At 44.5% G+C, this 19,355-nt stretch overlaps 1 protein-coding gene across 1 annotated transcript in view; it reads left to right on the top strand.

Annotated features, from left to right (window-relative positions):
* Nucleotides 1–8,930: 8,930 nt before the first annotated feature.
* Nucleotides 8,931–19,355, top strand: part of ELL2 (elongation factor for RNA polymerase II 2) — a 62,588-nt gene continuing 52,163 nt past the window's right edge. Inside the window, exon 1 of the mRNA XM_040986071.1 lies at nt 8,931–9,430. Within this exon, the coding sequence (XP_040842005.1) occupies nt 9,284–9,430 (147 nt within the window). The 5' untranslated portion in view covers nt 8,931–9,283. The remainder of the gene's footprint in view (nt 9,431–19,355) is intronic.

Here is a 19,355-nt window from a genome sequence, read left to right as displayed (position 1 = left end):
TACAAGAAGTGCCTTATTTGAGATAAAAAAGTAGGAGTCAGCAACAAAGAGAGTGGTTTTCATTTTCAGTTAATAGCTCTCCCTGCTTCTAGGACAAGATTATGGATTATCAAATTCTGTCATTCAAAGTAACTCACTTTAACTTGAAGGTAGCATTATCACTTTTTTTCCCTTTGGATTTACTTATTTTTCTTGGAAAGTCAGATTCACAGAGAGAAGAGACGAAGAGGAAGATCCTCCATCCGCTGGTTCACTCCCCAAATGGCCACAACAGCAGCAGCTGAGCTGATCCAGGGCAGCCAGGACACAAACTGGAGCCCCTATGGGATCCTAGTGCATACAAGGTGAGGACTTAGCCACTAGGCCATTGTGCCAAGTTCAGCATCATCACTTTTAAAACCATGCAACAATACTAGCCCTTGGAGATAAGGGTATTCCTACCAGGTTCTCTAACATGTACTTATTTCTCAGAATAAAGCTAAAATGTTGGTCTTTTTAGGAAAGTAACTATCCAGTGTTAATATATCCAGCAAACTTTTCAGTAAATTAGTCTCCACTCAAAAGCAATGATCTTTTACTGGATGTTTTCTGTCAATGATCATCTAGGTCTCAGGCTGTACGTTCTTGCCACTGGCAGTACCCTATTTCAAGCTCCAAATGACACAGAAGCCCCTCTGATCATTGGTCCCTCTACCTAATCTCCCCCCAGTAGTCTTGTCTGTTCCCTGTGTTTCTAGACCTAAGTGCCTTCAGGCTCTCCAGTTATTGCCTAGGACAATGAAGGATCACCTACCCTCTTTCATAACATACCCAAGGAACGAGATATGCAAGGTCAACACATTCCCATGGGTGTGCACTGCATACGTCCAGTGCCTAAGAAGCAGTTATTAATTCTAACCCTTCTGTCCTAATCAAAACAAAACAAAACAAAAAAAAAACACCCACCCTGAATATAAGTGACTGAGAATGGTGCTGGTAGAGGGACCAATGATCAGAGGGGCTTCTGTGTCATTTGGAGCTAGAAAACCATGGAAACATATACAGGAACACAAACAAATCTAAGGTATAAGATACCCTTATTACTATAGGTGGTCATAGCTAATTTTTTTTGGTTTTTAAGATTTTTTTTCTTATTTATTTACTTGAAAGGCACAGCCACAAAATGAGATGGAGACTGAGAAAGAGTGATCTTCCAATCATGGGCTCACTCCACAAAGGTCCACAACAGTGAAGTCTGAGCCAGTGTGAACTCAAGAGCCAGGAACTCCATCTTGGCCTCCCAAATGGCATGCGTGCACTTGGACCATCTTTCCTAAAACCATTAGCATGGAGCTAAATACAAAGCAGATCATACAGGACTCAAACAGTTACTGTGATATGGGATACCAGCATCAATAGGTGCAGCTTAACTCACTGTACCACAGTGCTGGCCCCAAGGAGCCATCAATTGGAAAGAGGTGGGTATGGGATTTGGGGAGGTTCCCAAGTTCTTTTCCTTTCTCCTGACCTGTTCCCTTATAACCTCCTTCAGGAAACATAACCAATTCCACAACTTCTGCCATTGCTCAGTGGGGTCAACTCTGAACCCTAAGACACACGTTTTGAACTGCTTCTGACATAAACCACATCTTTTTTCTGATTTCTTTTCATATCATAATCTTCTGGTAAGCCAAATTGGAAACTAGGAATTATTTTATTCTTTATGCTTTCTTCCTTCTCCTACACCAATAAAGCCACCAAATCCGTCAACTCTACCCTCACAAAGCATTTTATCCCTTCCTTTTCTTCTGTATTCTTCCTTGATATCCAAACACATGACCAAATACTTTCTGCTTCCTAACTCAGCTCCCTTTTCCAGCATCCTCTCATTCTAACCCCTGACTCATCCTGCTGTCACCTGAATCATTCCAACACGTGGATGAGCTCATTCTCCTTCCTGGTCAGAAGCCCCCAGTGGCTTCCCACTGCTCACCGATAAAAGCCTATAATGAACCCAATGTGGCAAGCTCCCTTCACAGCATGTCACAACCATCTTTGTGTTCCCCATATGGCAGTTTGACCAGACTAGCAACTCTCCCTAGTTTATGATAGCTCAAAAGATCATGATACTAGGATGTTTCAATACTCATGCTGCCACTCCTACAACATGCCAATGATAACTCTTCATGAAGCTTATCCTAATTTCCTGGGTTGAATATATTCTAGCAATGTAGAACTCTGGCATCACTGAATTTGTGCCTGTCTGGTGTTCTCAACTAACGTACTTTATCTTCCTGTCTTGCATCCCCTACTGGACTATATTGCTTTGTTTTCAATTCTATAAATAGTCCAACTTATAAGAATTGTATTCATTCTTAGTACCCAGAATTCCAAAGTAATAGCTACAGCTTCCAAAATAGTAGGGCATTATGAATTTCAGGATCAAAGATGATAAGTATGATGCTGGAATAAATGACTAACTAAAAACAAAATTAAATCAGCCATGGCTACCATTCTTTTTTTCTTACTGCCATTTTTCCTGTGATGTATTAGTTAAGATTTGAAGTTATTTAGTTTTTCATTTTACTCAAAAGGCAGAGACACAGAGAGATCTTCTATCTGCTGAATCATTCCCCAAATGTCCACAACAGCCAGGAGTGGGTCAGGCAGCAAACAGGAACCCAGACCTGACCCAGATCTCCCAAATACTTGAGTCATCACCTTCTGTCTCCTCTGGTATGCATGAGCAGGAAACTGAATCCAAAGCAGCTTCCTATGTCTGGAATTCAAATCCTCTAAGTCAAATCAGAAAAGGCTTCTGAGTTCATATGTATGGTTTATTGATTGTCTTTATTTTGTCACAATGTGTTCTAAAAACTACTGATACTAATAAAATGATTAGTATTTTCCCATGAGAACAAGAATATATCACTGGAGATTAAGACTCATTATCAAATAAATCATGGTTATAAACAGCATGCCATAAAGGCAAAGACATAACAACTATAAATATTTACAATGATTTAAAATTATAATCTGAGCTTTTCCAAAAGGACACCTGTGTATATTTTATATTGTTATACCAAGGTTTCCAATATGTGATAAATTATGAGTATAGGCCACACATAAAAACATAATTAGCTTTCATAAATCTCACTGAAGTTAATATGCTAGCTATAATACACCAAACTTGATTGGACCATTTTATTCGCCTTCTTACTATTTAGGATACTAGGCATTTATGTGGTGGGGATGATTCAAAGTCTTTCTTGCAAGATCAACCCTAAATGCCCAAGAAGTCAAGTGAAGCACTTCCTGTTATTATTTTATTAAATTAATAACACATTCAGCGTAATTCCTTAGGCCTTAGAGTCATGTTCAAAAGCAGATGTGCTAGATTTGGAAAAAGAGATCTTAGGTTCTGGGGTGGCTCTGTCACCGAGTATGTGACACACAAACTCTCTGGGTGTCAGTCACCACAACACAACAAGAGTAGAAAGCATTGACTACCTTGTGGAGTTAGAGAGAAATTCAGAGATCATGTAATTTGCTTCCTAACTATAACACCCAATCAAGAACAAGACATTGCTAATTATTAATGTTGCCTTTGATAATGATGGCATTTAGACCCACTATGAGCATGCTGAAAGTTGAAAAGTTATGGGCCACAATGGCTCAACTGGCTAATCCACCACCTCCAAGTGTGGGGATCCCATATAGGCACTGATTTGTGTCCTGGCTGCTTCACTTTCCATCCAGCTCCCTGCGACCCTGTAGTCATGTGGGAGACCTGAAAGAAGCTCCAGGCTTCAGATTGGCTCAACTTTGCCCACTGCAGCCACCTGGGGAGTGAAACAGCAGATGGAATAGCTTTCTTTGTCTCTCCTTCTCCCTGGAAATCTGCCTTTCCAATAAAAATAAATAAATCTTTTTTTTAAAAAAAGGTGAAAAACTAGGTAGATGAGTACCTAGTTGCTAATACACTGGTTATGGGAGAGTTAAGACACAGAGACCCCATATTGATGTGCCTGGCCTCAGTACGGGCACTGGCTCCTGACTCCAGCTTCTCGCCAGTGCAGCTTATGTGAGCTGATAGTGATAGTTTCAGTGGTTGGATGCCTGCCTATCACATGGTAGACTTGGATTGAGTTTCCAGATTGTGATTTCAGCTGGGTCCAGCCCTGACCATTGCAGGTCTTCAGAGAGTGAATTAGCAAATGGAAGCTCGCTCACACATATCCTCTCTTTAAAAAAAGTTAAAATAAGTGAAAAGTTTAACAGTTACCGAATGCACCTCTAATTCCTCAGTTTACTCAGAAATATAAGTGCTTCCTTTTAGTGGAAGATAGCATGAAAATAATAAGTTGTTGCCAGGTCACTCCTTCCCACTCTTCGCCTTCCCACAGGCTATTTAACAGCTTTTAGGACACTTCGCACTGAGCTGAAAAGCTATGAAGCAATTATCACATGCAAGAAAGGCACACTTGGGCCTCTGTGGGATTCTGTGGTTGGGACCCGTCCTTCCATCAGAAGAGAATTTTTTTAGTGTACAAAAGAATCAAATTGGAGTTGTTTTGCCTCTTCTTGATTGTTCTTCAGGTGAGGAAAGGCAAGGAAGGGAGTGAGTGACAGCTGTGTACCTCCATCTTAGGAAGAAGGAGCAGTTGCTTTTTTTGTGAAGTCAGAGGGGGTGAGAGAAAGCCCTGTCACTGGAACCTTCTATTCAGCCCCACCAAGAGTGGAGAAAGGTGGAAATGGCAGTTAGGGTCGGGGAGACTTCTATTGCTCCCCAGTCACAATTTTTTAAAGAAGCCAAACTGTTTCTAAGAAGGAAGCTTAGAGATGCATTTCCGGGGAAAGGTTAGCAGCTACCAAGACTAGGAAGAAGCAGAGGCTACTACTCCCACAAAAGACACGGTCCAGTGTTCCAAGAGCGGGGCTGGACCTGGTAACCCAGATGATATCTCCCTTCCAGGAAGATACTATGCGTAGCCAGTGAGCGCTTCATCTTCCCTTCACATAATCCCTATGGGTGCCTCCCTTACTCTGCCCCCAGACACGTATTCTCCAAGACAACAGTTTGCCTGTGAACTCAGCTTCAACTCAGCTCTGCTGGTGCCTTCCATGTACTTTATTCTCCTCCTCCAACCCAGGCTCTGGAGAAATTCCTGATTCCTGGATTACACTAGCAGTGATGGCCATAACCAATGAGCTTTCTCCACTTAGGCTGGGATCTGTGAATCTGCTATTCTGTTTCATTATTGTTGTTATGAACTCACTGCTAACCATTCCTCAGTGAGACTGAGAAATCAGACCTAGATTTAGCAATAATGGTAACAATGGTAAGAATCCAGTGTGACACTCTTAAATGGAGCAAAAATATGTCACACTTGATATGCCTATAATTATTTACCTTGAGATCTGTGTTTATATGACAAATATCTGAGCATTTCCTATAGGTATTTTTTTTTTCTCTGAGCACTTAGTGACGTTCTTTTAGAACCCTCAAACTCTTACTTTCATTGTATTCAAGGAAAGAAGAAAATTTCTGTGCAGAGCTGGACAAAGTCTTGAAAAGTTCACAATGCAATGGTGCAGGTTAAATAAAATTCAGGGTTAGTTGTCTCACAGACAGGAATGCCAAGGGGAAAGTTTTCACCTGGAATTCTCCATCCTGACACTTCTCAGCTTTTTAAGTTATATCTCTAAAATGTTCTGTGTGCTCTTTACAACAGAAGCTTCTGTCTTGTACTTATATTCGCTTGTCCTGGTTCTTTTTTTTTTTTCATTTTTGGTACAGATAATATTAAGAAATTACTCCTGAAAAATGCCAAGTCAGATATTAGACAGAATGGCTTCTAGATGGGAAGCTGTAGAATATTAATTAATGGTTTTAGGTGCTAACAAATAAAAATCAGGAGCTTTACATTTTTTTAAAAAGTCCTTTTTTTTTTTTTTTAGGCTTTTCTTTAAGAATGAAAACATCTATACTGTGGTTTCTCTTCAGATCATATAAATCTTTCACGTTTTACTAAAGAATGAGAACATCTGGCAACAGTCAGGTGGACCAAGAAACCACTGAGCTCTTTAAACATCCCAAGCTCACCACAGAACAGCACCCCCAGTCCCTTGGACAACGTGGGCTGGTCTGTTTCACTCATTTAGGTACCCAATGGTCCCTGAAGGCATCTGAATTGGTGACCTCAGCACCAAAAATATGAGAAATGATCATTAAATATGCAGTAGCTAGGAATGACAGGTGGCCCAGTATGTGAAGGCCAGAGAGTGCTTTATGTTCCCATATCCCCACCTGCACTGCACATAAATCATCAGACATAGATCCAGCTTGCATCAGACTACTTCCTTCTTGTCTTTTTTCTTTTTCCATCTTAAGAAAGTTTCAGTCACTAGCTACTCAGTGAATACAGTGACAAGTAGGACACAGAAGCAGCTGATTCAGGTCCTGCCTCTTTTGGTCACCAAAGGTTAGCCAGGGTGCTTTCAAATTATTAATGTCTGGGCCTCCTCATTCATAAAGTGAATGCATTCAACTGGAAATATCATTAAGATCCCTTTTGGTTGGCCTCTCTCCATCTATACCACCTCTACTCATCCAGAAACTACTTAGCCCTCAACAGATGTTCCAACTCCACCACCTCCACAAAACCTCTTCATTCTCCTTCCTTGAAACTGTTCGGCAGTCTTGGGTGGGCATCGACTGTCTTTGAACTTTTTTTTTACCTTATCACTAACACTATCCAAAGTACCATTAATTAATTCTCTAATCCCTTTGCTTTGGGTATGTTGTTTCTTTCACCATATCTAAGCAGAAATGTTTTTTAGAGATGACCTGGTTTAATTTTGAAATCCTCCACAGCACGCTGCACTTAGTAGGCATTCGGGGACTATTCCTAATTACTTAACCTGAATAAAGACACAGAAGAACAGGGTTCCAATGGCAGCCTTCCTTCATTCACATCACAACTTCACCATGTGACTTGGACAAACATATTGTGCAGATCCTGTCTGTGAGGTATCAATGGAAACACTACTAAGTCACCATCATGACTCGCACACAACCATTTATTTCACAAACAGCTCAGAAGAGGACAAATAGGAACATGAACACACGACCTTGATATATTACCCACTGAAGGATTTCTTGCTCACAAACATAGGGAATGAGAAAAAAAAATACTTTTTTCTTCCTCCCTAGTTATTAGAGAGGCTGCAGGCTGCACATTTGGAAAAGGATAGTGAAAGCCGCTGTGGTTCCTCCCCCACCCCTTGGATGTCTTCAGAAGTTCTGAGTAAAAGAACAAGTGAGGATGTCACGTGGGCGGGGATTTACCCACCCTCACTGGAAAAGCGGCGGGACACAGGTTTTACGTGTTCTCCTCCATCTTCTCTCTCCCCAACTCCCAGCCCACCGAATAACTACAGCTTTAGCTTCCCTTAATTAAGTAAAGCAAACAAGAGAAAGAAATCATTCAAACACAGAATTATCTTTTCAGACTAAAGTTCACTTAGATATGAATTATTTGAGTAAGACTTTCTCTTTTTTTTTTTTCTTTTTGGGAAAGAGATAAAACTAGGTAATAAAGCTTTTCCTTTCTAAAAGTAAAAAGTCTTAAACTCTTTTGTGATTACCCAATTCCGTATTTAAAGAATTTAAGATCATTAACATCTGTATTAACACCAAAGGAAACTAAATTAACAAATGTTAACCATGTCTGAGCCAATCCCAGTGGACTGAGATGAAGTCCATCTACAAACTGCTCTCCTGTGATGTCACCAGTACGTAGTATAGATTTTCCACTTAATCTACGCTCTACAGAAAGAATTCATTCTGAAAAGCACGTCATCACCTACAAGACAGAAGGGTCTCGGTGGAAAGTAAGTCTTTAGGATGTGGAAAGGATTAATTCAGGTGTGTGGAGCGGCGGCGGAAAGAGGGGAAAGGGAAAAAAATCACACCCTAGTCGTACCTAAAAAGTAAGGGAAATACAAAATATTTTTTAAAGATTTCCGGGGGAATCCCAGGAAAATGCAACAAGACTGTCATCCAAGGATAACGACGAGCGCCTCAACATCTTTTTTTTTTTTTTAACCGCCGGGTCAACGCTGTTTATCTGGTGTCTCCGCACGCCTCCACTCCGCCGGCCCCGCCGTCCTGCAGCCACGCCCCCACGCGGGAGCACCCGCAGGAATGGCGAGCGTGCCGGCCCTCACACGCCGCTCGCGGCCCGGCTCCCCCGCTTCCCCGTCAGGAGCGCGTCTCCTAGCCCTGCCCGACCCGACAGACCGCGCTCCGACCCCACAGGAGGCCGGGTCCTCTTCACGCGGCCTGCGGAACGAGATCCCAAGGCAACCCCGGGCGTCTCTCCCGGCGGCGGGGCTGCCGAGGAACGCGCTCGGTTCCCTGGGATCACACACCCAGCGCCGCCAGAGACCTTCAAGTTGGCTCGTCTCTTAGCCTAGGTCCACCTCCTGAAAGATCCGAAACCTAGGATACAAGACGACTTCTCAAGCCCAGGCTCGACTCTCTCATTTCGACTTTAGGGGGGCAGTGGGGATACGGGGCGTCCTGCTCCCAGCCGCACCTGTCCTCACTGGGGTTCTGAGAAGCGCCCCCAGGGCCGAATCCTGCGGCGTCCTCCTCACAGACACACTCCCCGAGTTGCCACAGGCTTCCGGAGCCGTCGGGGGCACAGAGCCCTGACGTGCTCACCGTCACGCCCGGGCACATTTGTGGGGGTACGGGGGACACATGCTCCTCTCTGAGGAAAAGACGCCCCTTACTCTGCTGTCAGTCCTCGGTCTTCGCCCACGGGGGGCGGGGCTCCGACTCTAGGAAACCAGACACCCGTGGAGCAGGGGGGATCCCCAAAGCCGGCCTGGCCAATCGCGGCTGGCGAGCCAAGGCGACCAGACGTGACGTCAAGCGTGATTAAGTTGGCGCGTCACCCCGACGTCAGCCTTCTCTGCCCCTCGGACGTCCCGTCCCGGGAGCACAACTCCGGCGACTTTGGGCCCCGCCCCCGTGAGAGCGGAAGGCAGCCAATGAGGGCGGCTCGGAGGTGAGCGCGGCCAATGAGGAGAGCTGGGGGCGGGGCGCGGGGCCGGAGGGTGGGGCGGCCGGCGGCGGTGGCAACCCGCGGTCTGGCGGAGCGCAGTATATGACAGTACGTCAGCAGCGGGATGGCCGTAGCTGTGGCGGCGGCTGCAGGAGCCCGAGCAGCCGCGGCCGCAGTGGAGGCTGGAGCCCGAGCGGCGTCGGCGGCGGCACCCCGGGGAGTTTAAGATGGCGGCGGGGGGGGCGGCGGGCCTGCGGGAGGAGCAGCGTTACGGACTGTCGTGCGGGCGGCTGGGGCAGGACCACATCACCGTCCTCCATGTGAAGCTCACGGAGACGGCGCTCCGGGCGCTCGAGACTTACCAGAGCCACAAGGTAAACGCTGGCCGGCAAAAGAAAAAAGCCGACCACTCGGGGGGCTCGAGGAGAGCGAGAGAGGGCACCTCTCCGCTTCCCGCCGCGCCTCCGCGGGACCCGAGGCAGCCGGCGCCGGGAGGGGCGTCCCCCGGGGAGCCCGGTGGTCCGCGGGCGGCTGGGCAGGCAAGGGCAGGGCCGGGCAGGGTCGCTGACGCCGCGGTCCCGGGCCGGCCGGGGCGTTCGCTGCGAGGAGGGCGGACGGACGGGCGGCCCCTGGCGGTGGGGCCGAGGCAGACGCAGCCCTGGCTCGGCCGCGATGCCGCTGCGGGACTTTCCGACGGCGCTCGTTTGGGTTTCCTGGCTTGCTGGGTCCCAGGGAGAGGAGAGAGGAGTAAGTGGGGGAGAGCGGGAAGAGAAGTGAGCAGATGCCGGGGTCCGCGCGGTCCGCGGGCATGAGCTGTCCACCATTCGGGCTCTAACATATGGACCCGATGGACCCGCAGAGGCACCCACACCAGCGCTCCGCCAGCGGGGGCCTGGGACGCAACTTGAACTCCCCCAGACTCTTGGGGACACGCGGTGCCTTCGTAGAGATGGGAACACGAGAATTTCGAATGATGAGGAGCTAGTAAAAGTGTGGACCGGCACTCCGGCTATGGGCGAGGGCATGTAGGGAAGTGTGGGGGAAGAGTGGGGGTGTTCACGGTGCCCCTCACGCAGACCAAGGCAGGGAGGCAGGGACGCACCTTGCACTTTCGGGGACAAGGGCGCTTCGCGATCCCAAGCACACACTGCGTCCCCGGACCAGCGCCGCAACCCAGGGCGAAACTCGGGGCTCTTCAGCTGGTTCTGCTCCGAAGCAGGATTTAGGATATGGGGGAGAGAAAAACGTGGCCGCCTGGTGTCGGTCCCCGGCCTGTGCCCGGAGCTGTCACCGACGCCCCTGCGCAGAGCCAACCCCACGGTGCGCGGAGGAATCGGTCGCGCACTCGCGCTTCTCGCCGGTGCCAGAGAAAGATCCGCGGACGCACAGGGAGGGGCTCAACTGGACTCAAGTCCTCCGCAGTTAGAGTACAAATGCAGGGATGCTTTCTCGTTGAAGAAGTTTGAGAGTAGAGCGCCGAGAAAGGGGCATGGCGCCGGGTGCGTAGAGAAAGCCGTTTATGGGTATGCGGTACTATGTGGATGCACCAGACACGAGTGGGCGCCTTGCCGGAGGGAGAGAGACGCGGCTTGAGAGCCCCGTCGCATTGTAGTCCTCCAGGAACTTCAACCCTGAATGGGCTGACAAGTAACCTGTCCCAGCCGGGACCACCAGCGGGTCTCCTGAAACAGCCACCCCCTCCCCCACCTCGGGGCAGAGCGCCATCCAGTCAGACTAGTGCAGTTATTCAAATAAAAGTGGAGAAAAGAATGAACATCTGTTGAGCTCCCACTAGTGCCAGGCACTTTAAATGCATAGAGGGAAGACAGACCCGGGCAGGCAGGGCCAGCCGCAGGAGAGCTGTGGACCTGGGCCAACTGGGCTGGCGTTCAGAGTCCCCAGCATACACCAGCACACCTGGGTGATAGCTGAACTCAGATGGCAGGAGATGCGTAAACTCTACCATCTCACAGAATTAGGTGGGCACGGGAATTCCCACACCAGCATGCATGGTAGCCACCAGAGAAACATACAGTGAACATACAGCCTGCGTGTGGCAGGCTGGGAGTGGCTGGTGACCGGGAGAAAGATAGCTCCTACAAAATGACATCCCAGGGAGGAAGAGCCTTAAGTGTGGCTGGGAGGCTAGCATACAGCAGCGTCGAGATACAGAGATACCAGCCATAGACAGCAGTGTGTGCCCATCGGGTGCACCTGCGGTGCAGAGAGCAGCCCCAGCATGGAGGGGGAGTCCTCCCTGGAGGACACCAGATAAAAAGGCCCAGAGCTGGGAGCAAGATGGTGAGATAAGCTCGCCTGTTTCCAGGGGAAAGGCGTGGGAAGGAATGACTGGGAAGAAGGTAGGTCGGTGGTAGAAAGAGCACTAGAGAGGAAGAAGCCAGAGGGAGGAGGCCAGTCCCCAGAGGCTGACACACGCAGTGGGTCGGGAAAGGCAGCCAGCCAGCCAGCCACCTGGCTGGAAAGGACAGGCAAATGGTATGGCTGGTTAGAATGACACTGACGCCATGGGCTTGGCTGGCAAGGGTGGGGCACTAGACCTGCCCAGGGACAGTGAAGTGACAGAAGCTGCCCACGCCTGCTCATCCGCCTGACCGTGGGGGGCCCCATGAAGGGAGGGCTGTTTGTTTTCCTGCCCTTGTGTGTGGCCTTCGCTTTGGCCTCCTACACTCTGGCATTTCCATGCTTGAGATTAAAGTGCTCCCAAACACTCAGTTTTTATGTGCCGGGATCCTCTAGGGGACAAACAGGAGATCAAAAGTTCTTTTTCCTGAACCCAGTACTTTGATACACATGAAGTCAGGGACCAGGTGCTCCTGACTGCTTCTGTTAGCTGTTAATATCATGCAACATTTTTCCATCTCTGAACATGCAAAATCATGGGTCTGGTTGGGCTTTTCCAAGGCAACCAAGGGAAAGGAAGATATTTTTTTCTTTTTCAGATTTCTCCACCTTGTGAGCATGGGACTTTTAGGATGGGATCTCTCCTAGAAGTCTCTGCCCAGAAACTGGTGGCTGAATGGGAGGGGGGGGTGGGAGGGGAGGTTGGGAAAGTAAGCAGAAGTTGGCCTGAAACTGTATGCCCCTGTTAGGTAGAAAGTGGGAACAGACTGAAGAAATGGGGGGCTTTCTGGGTGACTGTGCACTATTGCTCCTTAGTTATAATGGGCCAAACCTACAGAACCACTGTCACAACCCTTGCTCCTAGCTCAGCTCCACAGTGGGCTCAGAGCGTTGGCATCTGACTGAGCTTTGAGGCGCCGGTAGAAAAATACTGATGTGGCCCCCTTTTTTCACTTTGCTTCCATATCAGAAGTAGGGCTCATGACTTTATATTGTAGTTGCTTTTTGGCATGGTGTGGTTATATGTGAATTCATTGAGAAGTGTCTGATGACCAGGCTTATTTTGGAGACAGTATTAATTTGTCAGACAAAACTGCGCCCCACTATGCTGTGCTCCTGTAGGAGTGTGCCTGATTCTTGGTGACACATGGCCTCCAAACAGCTTTGGCCAAAGTGATGACTCTCATCCCTTTAATAATGGCTTTCAAAAGGGCCAGTCATTGCAACAGGTTAATTTGCTAAATTAAGCAGCAGAGCCCATTTTTGTTCAGGATGTTTCCTCTATTGAATTTATTCTTCTAAATTAAACCACTCTACCTACGGTTTCAAAGCAGTGAATTTAAGAATTTTAGGAACTACGATTTAGGCAGAAAGGGTAAAATTCAACAAATCCACTGTAGTTAAAGTTCATGGGAACAGAATATTTAATGAGTTTCCTGAAATTTGATATTTCCCAAATCACAATTCCTTATTATCAGCCTCAAAATGCAAATTTGATTATCATTAGTGATGTATTCTGTTTTTAAAAAAGAGAGATTTTCCCCGTTGGGCAGGGGGGCATTGTGAGTCCCAAGGCAGGAGCCCCACTTGGAGGACAGGTCTGCAAGTTGTCTCCCACTCACTTTGCGGGTAGAAAGGATCAAATGGATCATATGAAGATCAGCTAGAAATTGACGTTCATGGTTTGTAGGAAAATTCGCATCTGCTAATATAAATGTCTATTATATCAAATTTATTTTAAGTGTACATAGATAATTTTGAGTGTGAGGACAAGAAAAATAAGTTTAAAATCTATAGTCATTCAAAATTGATTTTTCATTGCATGACCTACTTTTTAGCTTTACATAGCTTAAATGAGTATGTATTACTGTATTTGCATATTTCTCCCAAATATAAAACTATATTTACCATTAAAACCTAGCAGTTTCAAATATGTTTTCTGCTAGTTTCCTCAGTAATATGGCTGGCTTTCTTTTGACATTTGAATAATTTATTTTATAACAAATTAAAATATTGTTTTCAGGTTCAGTTTTCAGATTGTCTTCATAGTTGCTGGGTCTGTCAATGTAGGTTTTTTCTTTATATTTAATCGCAAAGGTAGTGGCTCAAATATTATTATTGTGTTTACTCAGCCATTACATAAAAGGCCTTGCACTGTTGTGTTGGAGAGCAGGGAGTGCTCATTTTTGAGTAGAATTCTGTTAACACATTTCCTTATCAATACTTTTGGCTTGAAACTGTATCATTAATATCTTCTAGACAAATGCTAGTGCTTTAAAAACATGTCCTATATTTCCACTAGGTTTTACGTGAAGAATTTGGTGCTTGTCTGTGTTAGCAGGTATTTGTTCTACCAGTCAAGACATAACAACATCTTACTGATGCCTCCACAGATACTGTGTGAAGCTCCTTTTAATGTCTTTACCTGATCTTTTTTAAGCCCTGATTCCAAAAATCAAGGGGCAGATTATTTTTTATCTTAACCTTTTTTTCTGCCAGGTGAGTTCTTTAGCATATGATTCACTATAGTTTAAAACACAGGAAATGTTTATATCTTATTTTTCCCTATCTCTTTTCTGCCTGTCTCCAAACAGTGTGTTTCTGTGTTTGTGTGTGTGTGTGTGTGTGAGAGAGAGAGAGAGAGAGAGAGTGTGTGTTAGTTCAGTAATCTGCCTCTTAATTACAGAACACTGTATTCTCCTTAAGGCCCTAATTGGGCTCCCAGACTTGCCAGTATAGTCCTGCAACCACCATTGGGCATGTTTATCCACCAAAACCATGAGGCTTGCCATGCCAGAAAATGTAACCAGGTGTAATTTATATGAGTTAATCTGACTGACTGACTTACTATAGACTCATCTTTGGTCTGCACTTGATCTCGATTTGCTTCTTATCAAGTGAAGTCAAGTTTGTGGCTCTGGCTGCAGTGTCTGAAAAGTTTATTCAACTATGCAGTTGCTCAACACAAAGGAGAGTGCTCCTCCCTGAAAAAAAAGTAGTAGCCAGATTGCCTGAAAAGATAGACAGGCAACCTTGGCACCAGAATTGGGAGGGGAATGAAGGAACATATGTGAAGGACTGGAATATGTTCAAGAAAAGAATTTAAAAGGAAAGGAGTGTAGATTTCTTGGAGTGATTTACAGGGAAGCTTAGCAAGGACAATCACCAGATTCAGCCTTTCCCACTTGCTCCACTTGGACTTGTAAAAAATTGTGGAAGCTGTGTTTGTGGGCTTATTAGGTAATTGGTGATCAAGCTAGCAGAGGGAGGAAAATGAGAATTTCAGCTGAGCCAGGCCAGGGTCATTTTTAACAATTTGCAGTGACCCTTTCCTCTGCCACAAAGAGACTCAAGGGCTTGGCACTAGAGTCCAGTCACTTTGGGCCAAATGTATTTGGAGGATTGCCGATGTCTCCAAACTGTGATATTAAGGGCATTGCTGCATTTACGATGAACTTGGTTTTATAATAAAGAACATAATAAGTCAAAAGTCCCACATTCTCACTCTCCTGCATACCTCAGCTCTTACATTTCCTATGACTTATGCAAACATGTAGAAAAACAGGTCTGGAGTAGAATGCAACGAGTTAATGACCATATCTTCCCAGGCAAATTAAACCTGAAAGCATGGCATAAATTATATTTGCTAGGGAGGACTGCTTTTGCTTTTTTCTTTTTCTCCCTTTCTTTTCTGTATTCCTTCCTTCTTTCCCATTTGTATATATGCTAATTGGTTGTAGCAACATTGCCTTTGAGAGCCATGTGAAATCTAAATGAAGAAATGGTTTAAGGTATCTACTGTTGGTTTACCAGAAAAGGCCAAACTTAATATTTCCATGGCTGACAATTAAACAGAAATGTCAAAACAGAGAATCTTATTAGTAAAACTATAAGCCTCTTTAAAATACACAAATCAAATTAGCATTTTGCATTATCTTCTGCTGTCAAGGGCAACTAGTTCCGTAGTAACCAGATTATTAAACAAATGGCATGAATTTATTTTCTTCTTGGAGCGCCTATGTTATTCACTTTAAAAAATCTTTAAGTATTAAAAGATTATATCAGGAGAGACTGTATTGGAAGCCATTTTCCCACAGAGGAAATGGCATTGGTGAGGAAGGAATGGTGGTGGAAAAGCTAGGGCAGGCTCAGAATTGTAAGGCAGATCTATTCCACTGAGTCTGGTGTGAAGGGAGATACAGTTGGATTGAAGAGACAAAAAGCAGGTCAGAGCAAGTTGATTGCCTCACTGAGAAGTTTGGACTTTATTTCTGTCAACATTGCAAGGCCACAGAGCATAAATTTTAGATGATCTCACCTGTTCTGTAGGATCGCTCTTGACTGTGAAGATGGGCTCTAGGGTGAATCTGGAAAGAAGTAACAAGAAAGAGTGCTTGGTCCAAGCCAGAGATGACTGGGACCTTCACTAGGACTCTGATAGGAGACCAAAATGAATAGGACTAACAACAGATCCTTAACTGAACTGCAATTTTTGGCCATTGGCACTAGAAGTCACAGTAAAAATAAGGGAAATGAGAATGGTAGGAAGCATAAGGGAAAGTGGCTTCGGTGGGGGCCGGGGCAGGATAAAGATGATTAGTACTATTTTGATGAACATTCTCTTAGCCTTCTGGTAGTTAATCCAGAGATTTAGGCTTGATTGAATGTTTTCTATTTCAGAAGTATGAGAGTCTGACAGACATTGAATAGTGCTTATATAAACTCCATTTGATGGAAATTTTGAAGATTGTTGACGTTTAAGGAGAAGTAAAAATGCTTGGAAAATTTTTTGATTTTGAGTGTGGCTTTTTTAATCACCTCTCATTTCTATAGATTTACTTTTTGAAATAGCTTTCTCTATATATTACCCTTAAAGTCATCATTAGAGCATGAATATGGAAAAAAAACCTCCTATGGTTTCTGTCCCTGCTGATTATTGAAATACAAGTAATTATTGTGTGCCTGGATTCACATTTCAAATAACATCCTGAAATAGCGTAGTTCCTAAAGGTCTTGGAGAGAGGCTGTATTTTCACTTCTTCCAAACTACCTCCATTTCTGTTGTGCCATTTGATTCTCTTTGACAGTTCCTTTTATGAGAAACAAGGCAGAAAAATCATGAATATTTAAAGTTTATGTTATATATATACATGTGCTAGACTAGTAGGCTAGCTACTCAGTTCATGATCCATGGAATATTTTGCCTCTGAGCAACAAATCAGTCTTGAACTTTGCTCTAAAATTTACTCAGATAGCATAGGATCTAAATATGTTTACCTGAAAACCTAGGTAGCAGCACATTTTAAAATAACATTGACTAATGGGAAAAATAGCAGTGACTTGATAACCTTGCTTTTTGACTCCATTATTAGAAGCCATGATTCCAAAGGTGACCGGAAAGAATGTCCACATAGTAAAAACTCAATTCAATTGTTTTTTACTTTAATAAAAGAAGAGGCAGGAGTTGGAGTTTCAGCTACTGAATATGCACTTATTGATTTAGCCTCTGATATATATGTGGCATTGAACTATGCATTGCAGATCTAAAGCTAAGTAAGTCAGAGATGGCCCCTGCCATCAGGAAAATGCCTGTCATTTGTTCGAAGCAGGAAAATGCGAGACGATGTAAAAGCAAGCAGATCTGGGTTTAAGGGGAAAGACCAGAAGAGAGAAGGGTTATGGTTCAGGAAATGTGTGAGAACCAGTTTTCATTTTTAGCTGCCCTCTTAATGCTCACTGCAGCATCTGCACCATTCCCGTGAGATTGTATCTGATCAGGGGACCCAAGCCAGTAGTCGGTCTCTGTTCCCATCTTACCAAACCTTGCTGTCCGAGAGAAAGATCTTCCATCCTCTGGTTCACTCCCTAAATGGCCACAATGGCCAGAGCTAAACTGATGCAAAGCCAGGAGCCAGGAGCTAGAAGCTTCTCCCGAGTCTCCCATGCAGGTTGCAGAGCCCAAGCCCTTAGGCTATCCGCTGCTTTCCCAGGCCATATTGGCAGTGGAGCAGCTGGGACACAAACTGGTGCTCATACAGGATGCCAGCACTTACAGGTGGATTAGCCAGTTGAGTCCTTGCGCTTGGTCCCTGGAAGTTATCTTTTGAAACAAGGAGCGTGTTAAGGAGTTGGCATTGTTGTCTTCTTGCTCCTGCTATCTGGTAACCCTCTTATATTTCATTTTTTTCTGTTCTGCAACGATGAGGGGGGAAAAATAGTCTTAACTCTACCTGTTCTCTAATCTGATTCTTCATAATCTGCAGTAAAGTAAGGAATTTCTCCTACATGGAAGAATAGATTGGCTCACAAGACAAAATACTAGATTAGTTTTATGGCTTAATGGCTCTTTTTGCCTTCTTTTTTTTTTAAGATTTATTTATTTTTATTGTTAAGTCAGATATACAGAGAGGAAGATCTTCCGTCTGATGACTCACTCTCCAAGAGGCCACAACGGCCAGAGCTGCACCGATCCGAAGCCAGGAGCCTGGGGCTTTTTCCAGGTCTCCCATGCAGGTGCAGGTTCCCAAGGCTTTGGGCCATCTTCAGCTGCTTTCCCAGGCCACAAACAGGGAGCTGGATGGAAAGTGAGGCCACCATGACACGAATCAGTGCCCATATGGGATCCTAGGGCATGCAAGGAGAGGACTTCAGCCGCTAGGCTATTGCGCCGGGCCCTTTTTGCCTTCTATTAAAATATTTCTGATAATCACTTCTCGGCCTTTTGTGTAAGATCAAGTGTAAAAGATTTCAGGCAAAGGAGATATCATTTATTAAAATATTCTTGGATTATTGTCTGAATTTCTTATTGCGTATTATTGTAAGTATATAGCTAGCTTTTGACAAGAGCTGAATGTTTCATTTCTTTAAGATCTACAATCTGATTTCCTATTTTAGCTACAGTTATTTTCTTCTCTACCTAAACTTTTTCTTTTTTCCACAATGGCTAAAATATCATTATCAGTTTTTGGATTTTCTATCAGATCATGTTAAGAAGAAGAAATAATAAAATGATTCTTTAAGTAAAAACCATAACCACAAGTTCTGAAATGATACAGTGCCATTTTTGGTGAGAAAGATGTCATATCCCATAGAAAATATCTTTCTAGAATTATCTGCTTACACAAATGAAAACAAACCCTTCAGTTTGTTTGATTTTTCTTAAGCCGTAGTACAAAACTTAAACAAAACAAATGGATTTGCTACCAGTTCTTGCATCTCTGACTTTCAGGTGTTTCCAGTTTTATTTGTGTTGGTGGAGAGGAGCAGGAAATGCTGTTTACATAAAGTGGCGAGAGCCCAGCTCCTGAGCTCCTACGGAGTGCAGCCTCAGGTCCCATGAGTGGCTTGGGGTGATTTATAGTTCTTACCTAAGAAATGAGAGTAATCGTATCTGCCCAGCAAGAGTGCTTCTGGGAATTCCTGGAGGTGCTAGTAAAAATGGCTGGAGTGCCTGGGACGTTTTACGTATGCAATAAATAGAAACTGATTAGCTGGAATTATTTCTTTAAACAATTCCACTTAAAACAGCCAGCTGAGCTTTCATCATTTATAAAGTTCTTTTTGTTTGAGGCAAAGTTGTGTTTTACTAAGCATTTTTTAGATCTTTATCATGATTTAAAAGGCAGCTTAAGTGATACTAAATTTTTGATAAATACTTCCTGATTTTAAATAATTCAAGAATGCTTGAGTTAAATTATTTCGCGGATAGTCAAACTAAATTTAAATTTACTCAAAATTGTGTAATGGGTTCAAAAGAGAAGCTAAATGTGTGAAGAATAAAGTTAGAATGATCTCTGCAATGCTTCTTAGACAAATCACCCTTTCTTAGAGAAATCACCCTTTTCTAGGCCCCAAACACTGTTTCTTGTCATTGTGTATTCACTAAACTGATGATTTGCGGTAAGGTATGAGTAACCATAAATTTGTTGACAGGGATAA

The sequence above is a fragment of the Ochotona curzoniae genome, unplaced genomic scaffold, assembly GCF_017591425.1.
Source record: "Ochotona curzoniae isolate NIBS_2020 unplaced genomic scaffold, NIBS_Ocur_1.0 contig_4501, whole genome shotgun sequence".
Lineage (NCBI taxonomy): Eukaryota > Metazoa > Chordata > Mammalia > Lagomorpha > Ochotonidae > Ochotona > Ochotona curzoniae.
This window is presented reverse-complemented; position numbering and strand designations above follow the sequence as displayed.